This window comes from Odocoileus virginianus, chromosome 30 (genome assembly GCF_023699985.2).
Source record: "Odocoileus virginianus isolate 20LAN1187 ecotype Illinois chromosome 30, Ovbor_1.2, whole genome shotgun sequence".
Classification (NCBI taxonomy): Eukaryota; Metazoa; Chordata; class Mammalia; order Artiodactyla; family Cervidae; genus Odocoileus; species Odocoileus virginianus.
Window position 1 is genome coordinate 41,254,848 of NC_069703.1, and position 19,186 is coordinate 41,274,033.

General features: G+C 38.7%; 1 protein-coding gene and 1 non-coding gene across 16 annotated transcripts in view; both read right to left on the reverse strand.

Moving 5' to 3' along the window:
- PUM1 (pumilio RNA binding family member 1) overlaps window positions 1-19,186 on the reverse strand; it is a 122,038-nt gene that overhangs the window by 12,913 nt on the left and 89,939 nt on the right. For 11 of the 15 annotated variants that reach the window (XM_070459069.1, XM_020882798.2, XM_020882797.2 and 8 more), the window contains 4 exons: window positions 8,564-8,831; window positions 6,042-6,171; window positions 4,047-4,181; window positions 803-940 (listed from right to left, as the gene is read on the reverse strand). In XM_070459069.1, the coding sequence (XP_070315170.1) occupies window positions 803-940; window positions 4,047-4,181; window positions 6,042-6,171; window positions 8,564-8,831 (671 nt within the window). The remainder of the gene's footprint in view (window positions 1-802; window positions 941-4,046; window positions 4,182-6,041; window positions 6,172-8,563; window positions 8,832-19,186) is intronic. The other 4 variants (XM_070459070.1, XM_020882793.2, XM_070459067.1 and 1 more) reach the window with 1 other exon arrangement.
- Window positions 3,078-3,162, reverse strand: LOC139032313 (small nucleolar RNA SNORD103/SNORD85). The gene has a single exon (XR_011484839.1). It is a non-coding gene; the product is annotated as a small nucleolar RNA SNORD103/SNORD85 (small nucleolar RNA).

Sequence of the window (19,186 nt, forward strand, 5' to 3'; positions counted from 1 at the left end):
CAATACAGGCTTTAGCAGTTCACATGACTATACCTGAAACTTTACCTGATATTTCCAGTCTCCCCTCCTTTTCAAAAACAACAACAACAAAAGCTGTGGTATGATAAAATATCAACTCTGCTTGAAGTTGGTGCTAAAAGCACACTGGTTCTTATGATACACAATAAACAGGAGAAATCAGAAGCTAGTTCTGGTTGGGTGCCACTTAACAGAGTTCAAACCAACCTGATCATTGCCCCATCCAATGCCCCAAAATTAAGAAGCACCTTGGTGTTTTCTTGAGATTAGCGGGGGCAGGGGGTAAGGGGGGAGGGGAAGGGTTGGTAGATATGTAGGACCTCAGTCAACCCCTGCATTAGAAATGCAGAGTCTTCACCACTGGACCACCAGGGAAGTCCCACAACTTGTTAAAGATATAGTCACACATAACCTGTAAGACTGGTTTTGTAAATCACCTAAATTTTAAAACATGATAAAAACTTTTAAATATCAAGATAAACAGTACTCAACCAAATGAAAAAACTTACTCGTCAAATATAAGACTTAACAACTCTGATGACAGTATTTCATCCTGACATGATCCTGACATGATCTTCCTGCTTTAATGATGGAGAGAAGATCCATGGACAATTAAGGGAAGAGCTGGGGTGCACAGAGCTAGTACCAAGTAACACTAAAGAGGACTGCTACTTACTGCAGTCTAAAACGCACTAAGCCCTTGAAAACACTCCCACTGTGCTCTCCGCTCACAATGGAAACACCCATCAATTTGTTTCCCTTTCTTCTTTACTAAGTCACTTACCTGCCCCTTAAACGCATCGATGATAAACTGCAGAGACTGGGGCTGCACACATTCGATGCACTTCTGCACCACGTGATTGCCATTCTGGTCTTTCACACACTTGAGGACGTGGCCATCCAGTTCCCGAACCATTTCATTCTAGTTGAGACAAAGAAAGAAAGCACCACCAGAATCACAGAGAGCAAACACCTGGACAGTCAACGTTCTCCTTACCAAACACAAAAGCACAGAGCAGGGTCCATGACAATGAAAGTGGGACAACTCAGCTGTGGCACTCAAGACAACCTTGATAACAAACGAGGACTGGAGTTTTCCCACATGATAGCAAATTTCCTATAATAACAACCAGTCTTAAGTTCTCTAACTTGCAAAAGACCACTTGGGAGTTCCAAAAAAATGCAGTCAACTTCAAATAGAAAGGAGCCGCTATCAAATCAACTATATTGTATTAGAGACTATCACATACAATTCACCATTTGTCACCATGACAAGCCTGTAAAGTACCTATCAATAAAAATGACAGTAGTTAATCTAGAGCTGACTCTAGCTAGGCAGACCTCTAAGTGTTTATCATGATCTGACTTACGAATCTGCCTGACAATCCTCTGCAGTGACCACTATTACAGATGAATAAATCAAGGCAGAGAAAAACTAGCTGACTTGTTAAAAAATCATAGACCCGGACTTGCCCCAATTCAAACTCAAGTAATCTGACTCCCGTGTGTGGCGATACAGATGTCAGCAAATGACTAGTCGATTAAATATTACCCTGCACACTCTTCTCCACCCATATATATCAATATATGAACATACTGAGTCTGAGAAGGGTTAAAACTATAGACAGTGACTGAATCAGAACTCTAGCCTGAGTCTGTGACTCCAACATGATCGTTCTACCAGGTCAGACTGACTGCATAATCAGCCGGAATAGTACTCTCAGTTAATGAAAAGTGTCCAAAGTCAGGGAAAAATATAGGACAAGACTAGACACTATGTGGGTATGTATGTGTGTGGGGGGGTGACAAGGGTACCGAAAAAGAGCCACTGGGATTTTTATTGGATCCCCTCCCCAAACTCACTGACTCATGTCTCCTTAAGCTGAATACCTGCACAACAGCTTGGCCCTGGTACTTTCTGCCCAATTTCTTTGCTGTATACAATCTCTATATATTAGCTACATGGTGCTGACTCTATATTTATGGTGTGGGAGAAGAGAGCAAACCAGTTTAAGATGGTGACATTTATCAATACAACTGTCTTAAATCCTTGAGATGTTAAGCATGTAAAAGCACTAAAAGATTTTCTAATTAAAGAAATTCAAGATTACACAGCCAGGGACTAAACAAGCAATAGATTCAGGACAGTTTGCTGAAGCAATTAATCAAATGTCAGAAAAGAATAACTTATGGAAACATAATTATGAGAATGATAAATAGAGGATGATGCCTATATAAAGATAAAACACCAGGAACAGTTCTAATAATCAAAATGAAGGGGAAGTGGCTTCCCTGAAGCCCAAAGAGGTAAAAAGTCCACTGGAGATCAATTTATTTCATCTAAAATACACTTACATCAGGAAAACAGTAAGTTATTTGTACTGGGAAGATAGTTTAGACCCAGAACAGGAATCAGAGAAACCAGATCAGGAAAAGATACTCAGCAATATATAGGGTACAAAGAACAATGGGGGGCTGGGGCGCAGGGGAGAGAAGGGAGACAAAAACTACTACAGTGTAGCCACTGGATCAGAAAACAAACCAAAAAATACGGTAAAATATACAATAAAATCAACAATTTATCATATTCGTGGGAGAGGGCAAAGATATGGAAAATACCTGGGAAATCAAAATTTCCTGCTTGCTTTCAGTAAGCAGGAATTATGGTCAAGAGAGGGAAAAAGTTCCATGTTCAAAAGAAACAAGAAAATTAACAAAGGAAGATTCAGTCATCAAATTTTCAGCCTGGAACATTCCAGGGAAAATTAAAACTGATAACAATTTGAACATTAGGAGAAAACAAACCAGTAGCCTCACTCCTGCTTCTAATCACTTACACACAACATCCACTTCTTACCGCTGTAGCTCCTGTGCTGGGCACTGAATGGAATGAATTCCCAACCTGCTGTGTGTCTCCAACACCCCCTCCACCTTCACCAGCATCTTGACAGGCACATCTGAGTCTCACAGCTTAAGGACTCTGGACTCCCCAGCCCTCAGCTGCCATCGCCAACACCAGCACGGTGTTTGGTTCTGACCTGGAGGCGGTGGGGACCTTGTCTGGCTCAGAACTTGAGTCCATAGTAAAGATTCTCATTACCGAACTCTGTTCTCAGAGAGGGCAAGTGGCTCATCACTGCCAGACCACGGGCACCCCTCCATCGAGAACGGCCGGGTGAATTCAGAGCCCAAAGGCTGAGGGTTCAGACGGGCAGCACCCGAGGCACGAGGCACTGCCTCCCGCAGACACAGTGCGGCCCGCACGCCTGCCTGGGGGCTGGCTGGACTCCCCGGCCCCGTGGTCTGTGTGGGGCCGGCGGGACCTCCTCCACCACCGCTCTGAGGCCGTGAGCCTCCTCACGTGCTTTCTGGGTCAGCTCCCACTCACGGCACACAACGCCTCAGATTTCTGTCCCTTTCTCCCCTCTATCTCCTCTGTAGCCTGGGCTTCTCCTCCTACAAAGCCTCCCCTCAGAGGCGTGAGCTCAGGCGCTCACGTCGCCCTTCCCACATGTGCTCTGTGGGCAGTGCTCAGCCTCAGCCATCTCTGTGCTGGTGACTGGCACACGGTGGGCACCAGATCAGCGTGCCAGACCAGGTGCGGCCTCAGGCAGGAGCTCGTTCAGCAAACGGTGGAATGGAAGAGTAAGAGGGTGCAAGTGAAGAAAACTAGGTTTAAGTTGGAAAAAGTTTTGTTTGTTGGGGTCAGTTCGGGTACAAGAAATTGACAACTTTACGTTCTTCACCTCTTGCCAAAGGAAAAACCCACCTCTAAAATCCCATCTACTAAAGACTTAATTCTAGTCAAAGGGGAAAATGTTTGAAACCACTGGTTTTAACACAAGACACTTGATCCACTATAAATTTACAAAATTAACTGCACAATTCATGCTTGCCATGCACAGAGGGAAGCCACAAGCACCAAAGAAACACTGAGAGAAAACTAAAGACTGACAAACGCGCAAGGTTCACCACATGCACCACAAAGAAACACCAAACACCGAGAGAAAGTTAAAGGGGAAACTTACAATTACCTGCTGGTCTGAGGGAATAAACTCAAGAGCTTTCTGGATAACACGGCAGCCATACATCTGCAGTGCCAATGACAGGACGTGGCCTCGAATCCGTTCAGCCAAAGCCAGCTTCTGTTCAAGGCTGCCAAACTAGACATAATGTGTGGGTGAACACCATTACTTAGGTAGAAAGAAAGAAACCAGAGAAAGCAAAGCATTTATTATTCTGTATCAACCACTGGCATACCTCTTTTAGCCCTGTCATCTGTGATTAACTAAACCTTTTGTTTATAAAACCTTTGTTTCTTCAAGGCAGTGCTTATCAGAATCTGATTAAGAGGAACTCTTTTTAATGTTAAAAACACTTCTCAGATATCCAACTGTAGTAGTTTCTGCTAAACAAATACGCAATTCCCCAAAGATACCCTTAACTCATCAATACTATTAAATACACCTATATGCCATTAATTACAAGAGCATTTACATTTATTCTAAAAACAACAGTACATGTGGAAGACACTGTTTATTACTAAGGCTTTAGACAATGTCTGAGGGATATTTAAGGATTTCTTGCAGTAAACCTATATCACTTTAGGTGTCTGAGTCCATAAGTTGAAATGAAAGAACTGAAGTTCTTTCATCTTTGTGAAGTTTAAGCCAAAGCACACAGGCACACTCTCTTCTGAATACACTGTTCTACACTACTATAAGAAATGATAATGTCTATTTTTACAAGTCCACAGGATCAGGGGGAAAGTTAGTAAAAGCGAGGGGTATGACTGTACAATGTTAAGTCTTCCTAGAATGTTTTTCCATCCTTGTTTTTTTATTTTCATTTGAATAGCATATGAGACTGATAGACTTTATGAATAAGGATGCCCAACCCACTCATTTTTCAAACAAGGGAACTCAAGTCCACGGACATTCTCTAAGTCAGAGAAGTTCTCCAACTTGTCCCAAATCTTACTGCTATAATCAACTGTTCATTTGGCCAGCCTAGCTGCATTAACCTCTGGAGTTGGGAGAGCCCTATATTTTTATATATATGTGACAAAAATGGCAGTGAAAAGGTATCTGAAAGTCAAAATTATAAGAGTCATGTTTAGGTTGATTCCTCAATCCACAGCTAGAGAATTCAAAGTCAAAGAACTTAGATCTTGATGAGAAAAGTTGAGAAGATGAAGACTATGAATGAGCCATTTTTTTTAAATCTTCACACAAACCAAAAAAAATAAGATGTAAGAAGATTACAAATTTCTCTTGTTGAGGGATAGGTAATGTGCCAAGTTGTCACATTTTACTCCTGTACCAGATGTTTCATCTCAATGTTTCACTTCTTTCTGGATTTATAATAGGGTTATTGATACCACGGCTCTGTAGTACATCACAGCTACAATGGTCAGTCAAAAAAAAAAAAATCTGTGTCTTTCTGACATTTTAGTTTAGAAGAGGAAATAGACATTAATCCAACAATCTCACCGATCCTTTCCAAAGACAATGATCACAAGAGTAGACATTATCCGCATTAACAGGGGAATAATAAGGAACCAAGGCTGAAGGATCACCCATGTATCAATCCTCATGACTGTGGTTTATGATGAAAAACACTAGAGCTGGTGTTCAAAGATAATTCTCCAGGAAACCATTTTTTAAATTTCTTTTTCAGAACTTTCTTGTGGCCCTGCTAAAATTATCTGACACACATTTTTTCCTCCAAACATGACACTTTCAGTGAAACTAATTTGGCAATCAGAAATATTGTGCTGGATCCTAAATGAAGAGAGTGGTTCTACAAACACGTTTCTCAAATACAGTATCATTATCTGCTTGGGTATTTAAATGATGCACTTCTGCTAACAAACTGGAGAAACATTTAATCGTGCTTCAAAAAGACCACTCACACTTCATTTTAAGGACTGGAATGAAATTGCAATTCTAAAAACAGCTAATGAAAATCAAAATGCTGTGCAGATTCTCTAAAGGCAAAAGACAGAAAGAACAAAGGCTTACTTCAAAGAACTTCTGAATGACATAATTTCCAAATACATCCACCATCAGCTGGTAAGCGGCCTGCAGGATTTCATTGAAGACAAGTTGGCGTTCGGCTGGTGTGGCACGCTCAAGTTTCAGCTGAATGAATCTGAAATACAAAGTAAAAAGAGCAATCACAGCATTTTAGGAAGACTTGGAAAATATCTAAAGAATAGCTCAATTTATGTAATTTTTCAGTTCTGAAGCTATATGTATTTGTGTGCATATGCATTTACACACACACACACAACTGTTAAATAAATCACTTGAGCTCACTTACTTGAAGAATTACTGAAAAGGAAAAAACAAGTTATACTGTGAAGTATTCCCTATTTTAACCAAGCTTTTAAAAGTATATTTAAGTTTCAGTATATGTCATTACAACAGGACATGTATTTATTTATTTCCATGTGGGATGGAGGGAAGAGATGAAAAGTGGGGCAGAAGAAGAGAGAAGGTGAAGGCAAGAGGCACAACACCAGGAGAACTTGGCCAGACGTTTTCTCTTAGAAACCAGTCCCACATCAATAAACTTAAAAGCCCATGGTCCCTACTTTAGTCTTCAACACACACCCATATGAAGTGCATATGTAGTACGTGTTCATTAACAGTGTGGGACAGCAGTCATCTATGTGCAGTATCTTTCTAAAGTAGCAGCTACTCAGTTGGCCTTTTTTAGCTCAGGAGACTGTATTTAAAAAACCATGTTTTTCTCTTAATCTGGACTTTAGGATTTAAATATGAAAAATTCTTGCCCAGTAGCAAGCTGGTAGAACTTAAAGAGGAGGCAAGTTCTTTGGGAGTTGTTTTAAAGGAACCATCAGAGAGAAAGAAAAAGGGAGAGAAGGCTGGATGATGTCACCATAACTCTGCCTTTTCCTGAGGACCAAGGTCCCTTTCTGTGAAGTCCACTGGAACAGGGACAGGTAACCAAAGCTAAATAATAGCATTTTCTAACCTCTGTGCAGACGCTTACTTCTACAGAAGGGAACAACACAGGAAAGTGGTGGCAACATCTTATTCCTAAGCCCAAGGATCCAAATTTGCAACTAAGCAGTGTCTCTTTGAGAGAAAGATTCTTAACAGCAGTGATTAAAGTAGCAAGTATTGTACACAAATCTTTGTGTTACTATTTCTGCTTTTCTTGAACTGTAGACATTCTATGAGGTTCTCATGAACAAATGAACACCAGGCTAATCTTTCAGAAAGGTAAAAAGGGTTGTTTCAGCATGTGATCCAGATTATTGTTGTTCATTCAGTTCGCTCAGTCGTGTCCGACTCTGAGACCCCATGGATTACAGCATGCCAGGTTTCCCTATCCTTCACCATCTCCCAGAGCTTGCTCTAACTCATGTCCATCAAGTCAGTGATGCTATCCAACCACCTCATCCTCTGTCGTCCCCTTCTCCTCCTGCCTCTCATCTTTCCCAGCATCAGCGTCTTTTCTAAAAAGTATTTTCGTATCAGGTGGCCGATGTATTGGAACTTCAGTTTCAGCATCAGTCCTTCTAATGAATATTCAAGATTGATTTCCTTTAGGATTGACAGGTTTGATCTCCTTGCAGTCCAAGGGAAGGACTCTCAAGGGTCTTCTCCAACATCATAGTTCAAAACCATCAATTCTTTGGGGCTCAGCTTTCTTTATGGTCCAACTCTCACGGACATGACTACTGGGACTATAGTCACAGCTGTGACTATAGGGACCTTTCTTAGCAAAGGAATGTCTCTGCTTTTTAATATGCTGTCTAGGGTTTGTCATAGTTTTTCTTCCATGGAGCAAGCGTCTTTTAATTTCATGGCTGCAGCTGCCATCTGCAGTGATTCTGGAGCCCAAAAAAATAAAGCCTTGTCACTGCTCCCATTGTTTCCCCATCTATTTGCCATGAAGTGATGGGACCAGATGCAATGATCTTCATTCTTTGAATACTGAGTTCTAAGCCAGCTTTTTCACTCTCTTCTTTCACTTTCATCAAGAGGCTCTTCAGTTCCTCTTTGCTTTCTGCCATAAGGGTGGTGTCATCTGCATATCTGAGGTTGCTGAAATTTCTCCCAGCAATCCTGATTCCAGCTTTTGCTTTATCCGTCCTGGCATTTCGTGAGATGTACTCTGCATCTAAGGTAAATAAGCAGGGTGACAATGTACAGCCCTGACGTGCTCCTTTCCCAATTTTGAACCAGTCTGTTGTTCCATGTCCGGTTCTAACTGTTGCTTCTTGACCTGCATACAGGCTTCCCAGGAGGCAGGTAAGGGTGGTCTGGTATTCCCCTCTCTTTAAGAACTTTCCACAGTTGTTGTGATCCAGATGACTAAATGGCTATTGTCAATCACTTTGTATTTGATGGCTCTCACAGCCTCTAAAATAAATAATAGGAAGTATACCAAAAGGCAAATTTTGTTTCATTAATTTTATAGCAATTTCCTTAGTGTATACCTTATCTGAGGCATGGAATTTAAGGCATTAAGATTTCGGTTACCTTAAGTGCCAAAGCCAAGTCCTCACCTGGAACCATGCTGGTCTTGGGAAAACTCCATTATGTGCCCAGCAATCTCCCGCAATTGTAAATTGGGATATCGGTTATTTCGAAAATCTTCCAAAAGCCTGCTCCTGCCAGAGGGCATGACATCAGACATTCCGTATCGCAAACGGGAGGAGGAAAAAAGGGTGCTGCTGGGGCTGAAGAGGCTGGAGGCACTGCTTGCGCTGCGGTACTTGGCTTCAGCGCCTGGAGCAGCAGAGATGTATCTTCCACTGCCATTTGTGAGTCCTCCTGTTGGTTACAGAACAGGAGAACTCAAGACTCATTCTTAAGGAACTTTGTTCAAGAGAAGAAAAAGCATCCCATACATGAAATCTTGTATCACCTCTGATTTCTTTTCAAATCTGTTGCTTTTGTGTTAAGACTCAATTCTATTAGTGCCATGATTTTTAGAAGGCCAACTCACTAAGTTGGAAGAAAACTTTTGCACAAAAATTAAGAGGAGATTGCTATTAAACACTGATAGGAGACTGCTAGCAATAATGGAGCAAGGGTTAGTGAGTCCCTTCATAATAAGTGAAATGAGGAGGAACATTCCTGCTGTGTGAACCAGGATCAGATAAGACAAAATGCACAGAGACGAGAATGGTTTTCCACTCTCATCTCTGTGGAGATTCCTGCCATCAGTGAATAATCCCCACTCCCATCTGAAACCCTTCCTTTAAAAAAAAAATGGGGTACCCAGGTTAGTCTGCTTTATATAGTGTCCCCCAAAAAAGTTTGAAGGCATAGTTTTGCCAGTAAATACAAGTATGAAAAATCACTAAGGCAATGCAGGCCAACGATTAGACATAAAGGATAAAAAAAAAAAAAAAGGACATATGCTTTGAAATGGAAGGCTTTCAAGTTCTTCATCAGGAATGGGCAGCATCTACCTCCTACTGGGACAGAGCCTGAAGTAATTGCAGCAGCAACAATCTTCAGGCCACTAATACTGCCATCTTGACTGCTGACAAGGGAATAATCACTGTGAATCCCCAGACAGAAAAAATAAGAGGGAAGACTGAAAAGCTTATCAAAAGGTAAAACAGAATTTTAAAAATTATGAGTATCTATTTTCTTTGGTTTTTTATGATACTGTTTTTTTTTTTAACTTTAGATTGTACTATAAAAAGGACGTGAAGCCTTTTTTTTTTTTGGTTCTTCCCCCATTCCTACATGGCAAAGTAGATAAGAAATGCCATTTAAACCACAAAGAGAGCAGATGAGTAACAATCCAGGAACCACGAGAGAAGTCACCCAACATGAACTGCCTGTTAACTAGAGTTTTAATGACAGTCTGGTCTGGAGTTCAGTGGTAGCTACAAAAGGATACTCAACTTGGATTTCTCCACAGAATTCTAGGGCCCAGTTTCAAAGGTCTGGGTCTCAATGAAAACTGTGGAACCAAAGGAAATGGCTCACATTTTTAAATAATTAAATAAAAACTACTTACTGAGCATCTGTCCTATGCCAGCCTCTCTATGCTAGCAATATTTCATATCCACTTTCTATCAAATTCTTACTGGCATCACGGAAAAGGGAGTTTTCAAAATCCCATATAAGTAACAGAATTAAGGCCCAAAGATATGAAATGCCTCTCCAAAGATACAAAACTCAAATTCACCATGGCCAAAATTTATCATAGAACTCTTAACTCCAGAGTTACAGCTTTGCAACCAACCACATGATTCTCCTTTTCAGATACAGTTATACAGTTTTCGTTTTCTAAAGGACATTGTTATTCTTGCCAAAATTCCATAATATTTCTTAACCCAAAAGGAAAACATTTCTTTCAGCAAAGGAAGACAGGAGACTTGTAAGAAAAAAGAACAGTAGCCATATGGCTGCTTTTTATCCCATTTCAAAAATAATTCTTTTTTCCCTAGTGTGAGAAAGGAGACAAACAGGCAAAGAGGAAGTAATCAGACAGGTCAGCAGCACTGGAAGAATGTGATAATACCAAGTAAGGTGGTGAAGAAGAAGGGATGGCATGAATACACAAGGTTTTGAAACAACTCAAAGGTATTTTAAGAACCTGGTCACTAACAAAGGCACTTACTGAAAAGTAACAAATCAACAAAAAAACAACCAAACTCCTAAAAGGCCTGAGAAACATCCAAATTCACATGGAAGGAAGCCAGATCCTTGGTTTCAAGGCTGAATTGCAGGAACCAACCCTGAGCACTGCCCTACTTCTATACTTCAGTTACACAAGCCAGCAAATGCACTTATTGTTTAAGCCATTATCAGTTGGATTTTCTGTTACTGGGGCTAAGAGCACACTGACTAGTCCATAACATAAAGGGTTGGAGTGAATAATGGGCAGATTTACACATCTGCCCTGAAGTTTTGATTTTTGGCTCTGGTATCCTTGGATGCCAGACAGGATATACAAGCACACATATATATACACACAGCTGTTATTATTGAGAAAGGAAGTATACAAATCTGAAAAAAAGAGTTTCTCCAGGTATTATAATATAAATGGCAAACTAACAGTTAATAGGAATATTCTGCTCAGGCCAAATAATTTTCTTTAAACATTAAGCCAATGGTTAAAATTTCTGCTTAAAAAATGTGGTTTCCTGTTGTTTTTGAAAAGGTACCTGGCAAAGAGTAGACCATCATTACTTGTTGATTGCAGTTTCTTTATAGATACATAAAGGTGTTTTCTAGTTCACCATAGTTTACACACCTACATGCACTTATGCCCAAACTTTCATCCCTTGGAGGTGACCTCTCAGGGTGTTTAACACCTGTTTTAAAAAGAACATTTCATTCAGGCCCTCTAAGGGAGCCTCCTAATGATTCCACAAAGTTTTCAGCAATATTTTGATGGTGGTGGATTTCATAGAGCTGTGTCCTATGACATTTCTACAGAGATCAACAGCTTCAATGTTTTGTGTATGTGTAGGTTTCCTGCTTCACATGTAAGGAATGTGTAAAGTCACCACTTCACCCTAACAACAAACAAAAAACTAAACAGCCTGAAAAATCAAAAATTCTTCTTGGATCCATAAAAGAGGGGAAAACAGACAAAACCACTGCCACCAAGATCAGAGAAACAGATATACAGGTCATCACAGCTAACCTGACACGAGACTCAAATAGACACACTGCCCAAACCAGTACCAGACTAGAAAATCCTGAACTGTAACCAACAAACTATCAAGTGTTGACAACCCTAAAATATGCAACTCTAGCCTACTCAAACTATCTTGTCTCAATGAAGGGAGAAGGAAAAAAACTAAGAAACGCTTGTGAAGTTGACGGTCCAGAGATATAGGTTCACTAACAGAGTGAGACCTAATCATAAGTCTATAGAACACTTTCCCTTCCCTCACACTTCATCATCACGTTATTAAAAACCTATTCATGGCATTTCCTTTCACTTGATATATCAGGCATGGCTATCAAGGCACAGCAAAAGGCAAAAAAAAAAATAAAATCTGAAGAGTAAGAGCACACATCAGAAACATATATGACAGGGATACTAAAATTTTCAGAATGGGAATTTAAAACAATTATGATTAATATGCAAAGGGCCCTAAAATATACAGCATGCAGGAAGAGATGGGCAATGTAAGCAGAGAGATGGAAATCCTGAGAAAGAACCAAAAAGAAATGCTAGAGATAAAAAAAATATTGTAACCGAAATGAAGAACACCTTTGATGGGTTTATTAGACTGAATACAGATGAGGAAAGAATCTCTAAGCTAGAGGATCTATCAATAGAATCCTAAAAAATCAAAATAGAAAGAGAACAAAGACTCAAACAGAACAGAATATCCAAGGATTGTGGGGCAACCACAAAAACTGGAACATACACAGAGTGGGGATATCAGAAGGAGAAGAAAGAAAGGAACAGGGGGAATATCTGAATCAATAATGACTAAGGATTATCTAAATCAATGTCAGACAGCAAACTGCAGATCCAGGAAGCACAGGGAACACCAAGCAGGAAAAGAAAGCAAAAAAATTATACCGCCGAACTATCAAAGTACATAAAATCAAAGATAAAGAAAAAATACTGAAAGAAGCCACAGGAGGAAAAAAGGCTTACAGAGGAGCAAAGGTAAGAATTACATCTGACTTCTCCTCAAAAAGCATGCAAGCCAGAAGAGAGAATAGTTTAAGTTCTGAAGGAAAGAAACCCACCAACCTAGAATTCTGTATCCTGCAAAATTATCCTTCACAAGTGAAGGAGAAATAAACTTTCTCAGCAAACAAAAATTGATGGAATTTGTTGCCAACAGATATGCCTTGCAAAAAATGTCAAAAGCGTCCTTCAGAAAGAAGTATAAATAACACAGGCCACAAACTGATCCATATAAAGAAAGGAGGAACCTCGAAAAAAGAATAAAGAGAAAATTTTCTCTTATTCTTAATTGATCTGACAGACAACAGTTTGCTCCAATAATAGCAACAATGTATTCAATTATGCACACTTACGTCTATATCATACACATATATACACACATATGCTTTTTATACAGCTGAAATGAATGACAGTAATTACACAAGGGATAGCAGATAAAGGTTAAGATTATTCTGTGATTATAAAGTCCTTTTATGGCTTTATTTGAAAGTGGACCTCAGTTAACTATAAATGTATAGTGATCCTAGTCAAACCACTGAAAAAGTTGGAAGAAAAAAAAAGGTAGTCGTCTAACTGACAGGCTAAGAAAGGAAATAAAATGGAATCATAAAAAATGCCCAATTAAAACCGCAAGAGGCAGGGACTTCATGGTGGTCCAGTGGCTAAGATTCCACACTCCCAATGCAGGGTGCTCGGGTTCGACCCCTAGTCAGGGAACTAGATCCCACATGCCACAACTAAAGACTCCATGCAGCCAAATAAATTTTTTTTTTTAACCCACAAATGGCAGAAAAAGAATGAAAGACATAGAAACAAAAAACAGAAAACAACAAATATGGTAAACATTAATCCAACTATATCAATAATCACTTTGTCAATGATCTAAATATACCAATTAAAGAGACTGTCAGAGTGGGTCAGAAAATGTAATTCAACATATGCTGTCTACAAGAAGCTAACTTTAAAAATACACACATACAAATTAAAAGTACCATGCTAATTAAGAAGTGCTTCAGTTACTTTATCCAAAGGGTTTTCTAGTATTCCAGCCATCTAGGATCCCATCCTCTTGCTACGTGGAATGTTTTCATTCATCTGGTTTTGTTTTCTGTACTCAGAGATTTAGTAGATGACTAATGGGCAAAACCCTGCTTTCTTTGCCTTTTAAAGAAAACTTCCCAAGGCAACAACATCTGGTTCTGAATTTAACACAGGCAGAGGCAGTGCTGCTCACAAAAATGTTTATAAAGTAAGTTTTCCCCAAACCACTCCTTAATACCATAACCAAGCAACCCTTCATGAAAGTAAGCCTAAGAATAATTGTCTTTAGTGCATAATGCTGAATCCAAACTATGTTAACTTTCACTCAGTTTTGCAGATGACAAGTCACTTTCAGAGAACTAGGTAATCAGTCACAAAATGCTACATTTCCATTTAGAACAGAGAAGTGCCTGAAGGCACACACATGACTAGTAAACAACCTGAGATTACCACAGGTTACTGAACAATAAATTGGAAACATCAACTGCAATTCAGGCAGGGACAGGGAAAATTATTTTGTTTGATCTTTGTTTTTCTTAATGGATTAGGAATTCTACCATGATAATAAAACTAAACACTTGCAAGCAATGGACAATCCAAAATAAAACTAAAATTCTATTCACAATAGCATTAAATATATATATATATATATATATATATATACTAGATCTAGTTTAACAAAAAGCGTGTAAAGACCTGCACACTAAAAATTTCACAACTTTGCTGGGGGAAAACGGTGCACGCAAAAAGGTGAACAATCACCTACCTTGTGCAATACACAAAATTAACTCAAAACAGACCAAAGACTTTGAGAGCTGAAAAAACAAAAATTTTAGAACAAAACATAGGAGAACATCTTTAAGACCTTGAGTTAGGCAAAGATTTCTATACTATAAAGCATGATAAATTGGACCTCATCAAAATTAAAACTATTTTTAGAAAAATTAAAGTTACTGCACTTCAAAAACAACCATTTAAAAAGAAAGAGACAAGCAAGAGATCAGAAACTATGTATATGCAAAACACCTATACATAAAGTCTGATAAAGGACTTAATTCCAGAATACAGGGCTTCTCAGATGGGGCAGTGGTGAAGAATCTGCGTGCCAATGCAGGAGACCTAAGAGATGCGGGTTCAATCCCTGGATTGTAGAGATCCCCTGAAGCAGGGCAAGGCAACCGACTCCAGTATTCTTGCCTGGAAAATCCCATGGACAGAAGAGCCTGGTGAGTCCATAGTGTCACAAAGAGTTGGACACGACTGAGGTAACTTAGCACACATCCAGAATATATAAAGAACCCTTACAATTCCATGGAATAAGACAAACAATGCACATCCAAAACTGGGCCCAAAAAATGAGTGGACATTTCACCAAAGATACATGAATGGTAATAAGCACATAAAAAGATGCTATACATTACTGTCATTAGGGAAATGCAAATTAAAACCACAATGACATAACTATTTCATGCCCAGTAGAATGGCCATGTTATGTAAGAAAAGTAAGAACAAATGTTGGCAAGGATGTAAAGAAATTGGAATCCTCATACACTGCTGGTGGGAATGTAAACGATGAAACTTGAAAAGTTTGAATTTGTCCAAAGTTTAACATAAAACTTTCACATTCAGCAATTCTACTTCTAGAGAAGTGAAAACATGTTTCCACAGGAAAACATCTAATAGCCAAAAATTGTAAATAACAAGCATCCTTCAACTGTGAAAATTTAGACAAAATGTGGCATTATCCAGAAAACAGAGGATAATTCAGCCAAAACAAAAAAATAAATTACTGACACATACTATATCATGAATAAAATCTCAAAAACCTTTGGGGAAAAAAAAGGAAGTCAAGCAAAAGAGGTCACATACTGTATGGTTCCATTTGTATCAAATGTTCAGAAAAGGCAAATTTAAAAACAGGAAGTAGGAAATTTCCTGGCAGTCCAGTAGTTAGGGCTCTCACTTTCACTGCAGAGGGCACTGGTTCCATTCTAGGTAGGGTAACTAAGAATCCATAAGGCTCGAAGCACACACATCTCTGCCTCCACACGCAAAAAAGAACACCAAGTACATCAATGCTTGACTGGGGTTAAGGGTGTGAATGGGCTTCCCTGCTGGCTCAGCAGTATACAATCCACCTGCAATGCAGGAGCCGTAGGAGACGAAAGTTGGATCCCTAGGTTGGGAAAATCCCCTGGAAGAGGCACAGCAACCCACTCCAGTATTCTTGCCTAAAGAATCCTATGAACAGAGGAGCCTGGTGGGCTAAAATAGGGTCACAAAGAGTCAGACATGACTGAAGTGACTTAGTGCATGCACATACGCAAAGGTGTGAATGGGGATTAACATAAATGACTAAGAAAAATCTTACAGAAGGGATGAAAATATCATCAAACTGATTTATGCTAAAGGTTGCACAATATAGAAAGTTACTAAAAATAATTGAATTGCACGCTTGAAAGGAGTGGATTTCAAAATATGCAATATACAACTCAATAAAGCTGTTTTTGTGGGACTAGCCTGGTGGTACAGTGGCTAAGACTCCATGATACCAATTGCAGGGGACATCAGGGAACTAGATCCTACATGCGGCAATTAAAGAATCCCCATGCCACATCAAAGATTGGAGATCCTGCGTGCCACAACTAAAATCCAGAACAGCCAAATAAACAGATTTTTTTTTAATAAATTGTAATCTGATCTTTAAAACAGGTATGGAAAAAAACACTGAAGAATCTATAGTAGGTACTCGACATGTGAATGTTGAATAAATAAGGAGGAATATAATTACTGCAGGCAGTGATTTTTTTTTTTTCAGAGTATCCTAACACATGTCTGTCTACTGGGAGGAAGGGTGAAAATATATAATACTGAGAAAAGAGCCACACTGGAATAACAGAGATACAAGCTGGAATGTGCATTCAAACACTTATAGCTATGGGGTATCACGAAAGTCATTAAACCATTCTGAGTTTAAGTTTCCCTGTATAGTGTCATCTGAGTACTTAACACGATGAATGAATGCTTACTTCCTATGGTTGTTAGTGACCTAAGAACTGATAGTTGGTGGCAGTTGTATAGTATTAATAGTAAAAACTACATTAAGAATGGCCCAATATTTATTTGGTAAAGAAATGTCACATTTCCTTGGTGACAGATGGTAAACAGACTTATTGTGGTGATCATTTTGAAATGGTTAAAACTAAAGCATACAAGAATCTTTTTCTCAAGGAAACAGACTGAGGTGAGGCAAAAGCACCACCAATCAAGACACAAAATTCCTCTAGAGTGGCATGTATGATTAAACATCGCACATGCAACAAAGGCACTCCAATGGAAATACATACATCTAAAATGCTTATACAAAGTAAAAAGTTTTAAAGGGAAGGTATGTCAAAAATAAAACTAGGCAGACACAAGAATCATTAAAATAAGAAATAACTCACACCAACAGTTTGTTCCTTCTTCACAGGGGAATCATAAATTAAGGAGAAGGATGTATTTTATTAAATTGCTGATATATTGGAAAGAGGAAAGGCACCACGCATGCAAGTAACGTTTCCAGCTCCATTTTCAAACACCTAGAGCCATAGCATTTAGTTCAGAGGCTGATACAGTCCACAGGACAAATCTGGCCTGCCACCTATTTTTGTAAATGAAGTTTTATTGAAAGATAGCTGCACATTTATTTACATTTTGTCTGTGGCTGCTTCTGTGCTTCTATAGCAGAGCTGAATATTGACTACAGAGACTGACAAGCCTAAGATATCTACTATCTGGCTGTTTACAAAAAAAACTTTTTGTAGATTTCATTTGTTTACTGTTAAGTATATGCTGATACAGTTTAAATGTTTAAACCAAGGAATTAAAGGATAAGAGTTCTGACCCTGATAATGCACTGGTTTAAAAGATATTCTGGGAACATTACATGGTAGGATATACCCTGATGCTGCTTTGGAGTCTGTTCAGATAGAGAAGACCTAAGCAAGATTTAAGTCAGCTTCCTCACATCTGTATCATAGGCATAATACCATATCTTCCAGTATGGTATGCATAGCACCCAAAACTGTTAACAGTAGCTGGTAATAACTATTCAATAAATGTTAGTACCTTCCATCTACATACTAAGCTGGGGCTTTCATCTCCTCCTTGTAAGTTTACATTAACCCTCATTCTTTAAAACCAGGATTCCCGTCACAAAGAGACACTATTGTGCAATATACCCTATTCCTTATTTATCCAATATGGACCTAGCAATCTGTAACATCCCTAAAACTTTTCTAAAGTAATGTCCATATGTAACATGAGACAGTTTCATAACTATAGTTCTTATCATGTAAAATCTCAGGATACAACACACTCTCTCATGTCTATGTACATACATACATAGTTTTGCCTTAGAACTCATTTCTCAAACTCACAGAGCACTCTAAGTTCTAGAATAATAACTATATTATCCTATCCTCTTCAAGACTTTTGATTTTTATAATCATTTTTCAGTCTTTGTCTTTCCAAATAAAAAAGGACTAATCATTTTTTAATCAGTCCTCATTTCTGAGTCCATAATCTTTCTGGTCAAAAACAAAGAAACAACAACAAAAAAAGATCCACGTAAACTATGGACTTTGGATGATAACAATATGTCAATGTAGGTCCATCACCTGTAACAAAGGTACCACTCTGGTGAGGGACGGTGATAATAGAAGCTATGAATGTGCAGGTCAGAGAGTACAAGGGAAATCTCTGTGTTCTCCCCTCAACTTTATTATGAGACTAAATCTGCTCTAAAAAATGAAGCTTTAACTTAAAAAACAATAATAAATAGAAGATTTAAAAGTCAGAATCCTCTAGCAAAGTGCTATTTCCCAGGACAGTCCTGATTCAGGCTTGTCAGCAGAGATAATTATTAACAACACCCTCATTAGCTCCCTTAAGTGTCCTGGGTTGCAGGATGAATTATATGGTCACCACACTTCTATGCCTCAACTTTCTCCACCTAAGAAATAAATCAGTACTTCAAAATACAAACTTGATAAATGACTAGAGGAAGGAAGATTTAAGACTTTGCCACCCAAACTGTGGAAATAAGTTTTTTTTCATTCTTTTTTTTTTCTTTTCTTTTCATTCTTAAAGCTGGCTGCTTAGGATCCTCTCTTCCCTCGTCATTGTCCAGGATCCAGATGGTAACATTTTTTTAAACCCCATATACATAATAAGCTAAACATATAATTGAGAAGGACCTATACTCATTAGCATCCTGTGTAGTTTAAGAATGTATATAGAAATATTTTTTAAAGAATCTGACAAAATTTTTAAAACAAAATGCTTTTGTGAGAAAGTAAGATATTAAACATATACATGGGGAAGGGAAGGGAATCTGAAAAACAAAGCTAAATATTAACTGTGGTGCTATTTCAGTAGTGTTACTAGGTTAATACACTCTTTGTCTCTATTTTCCAACTTA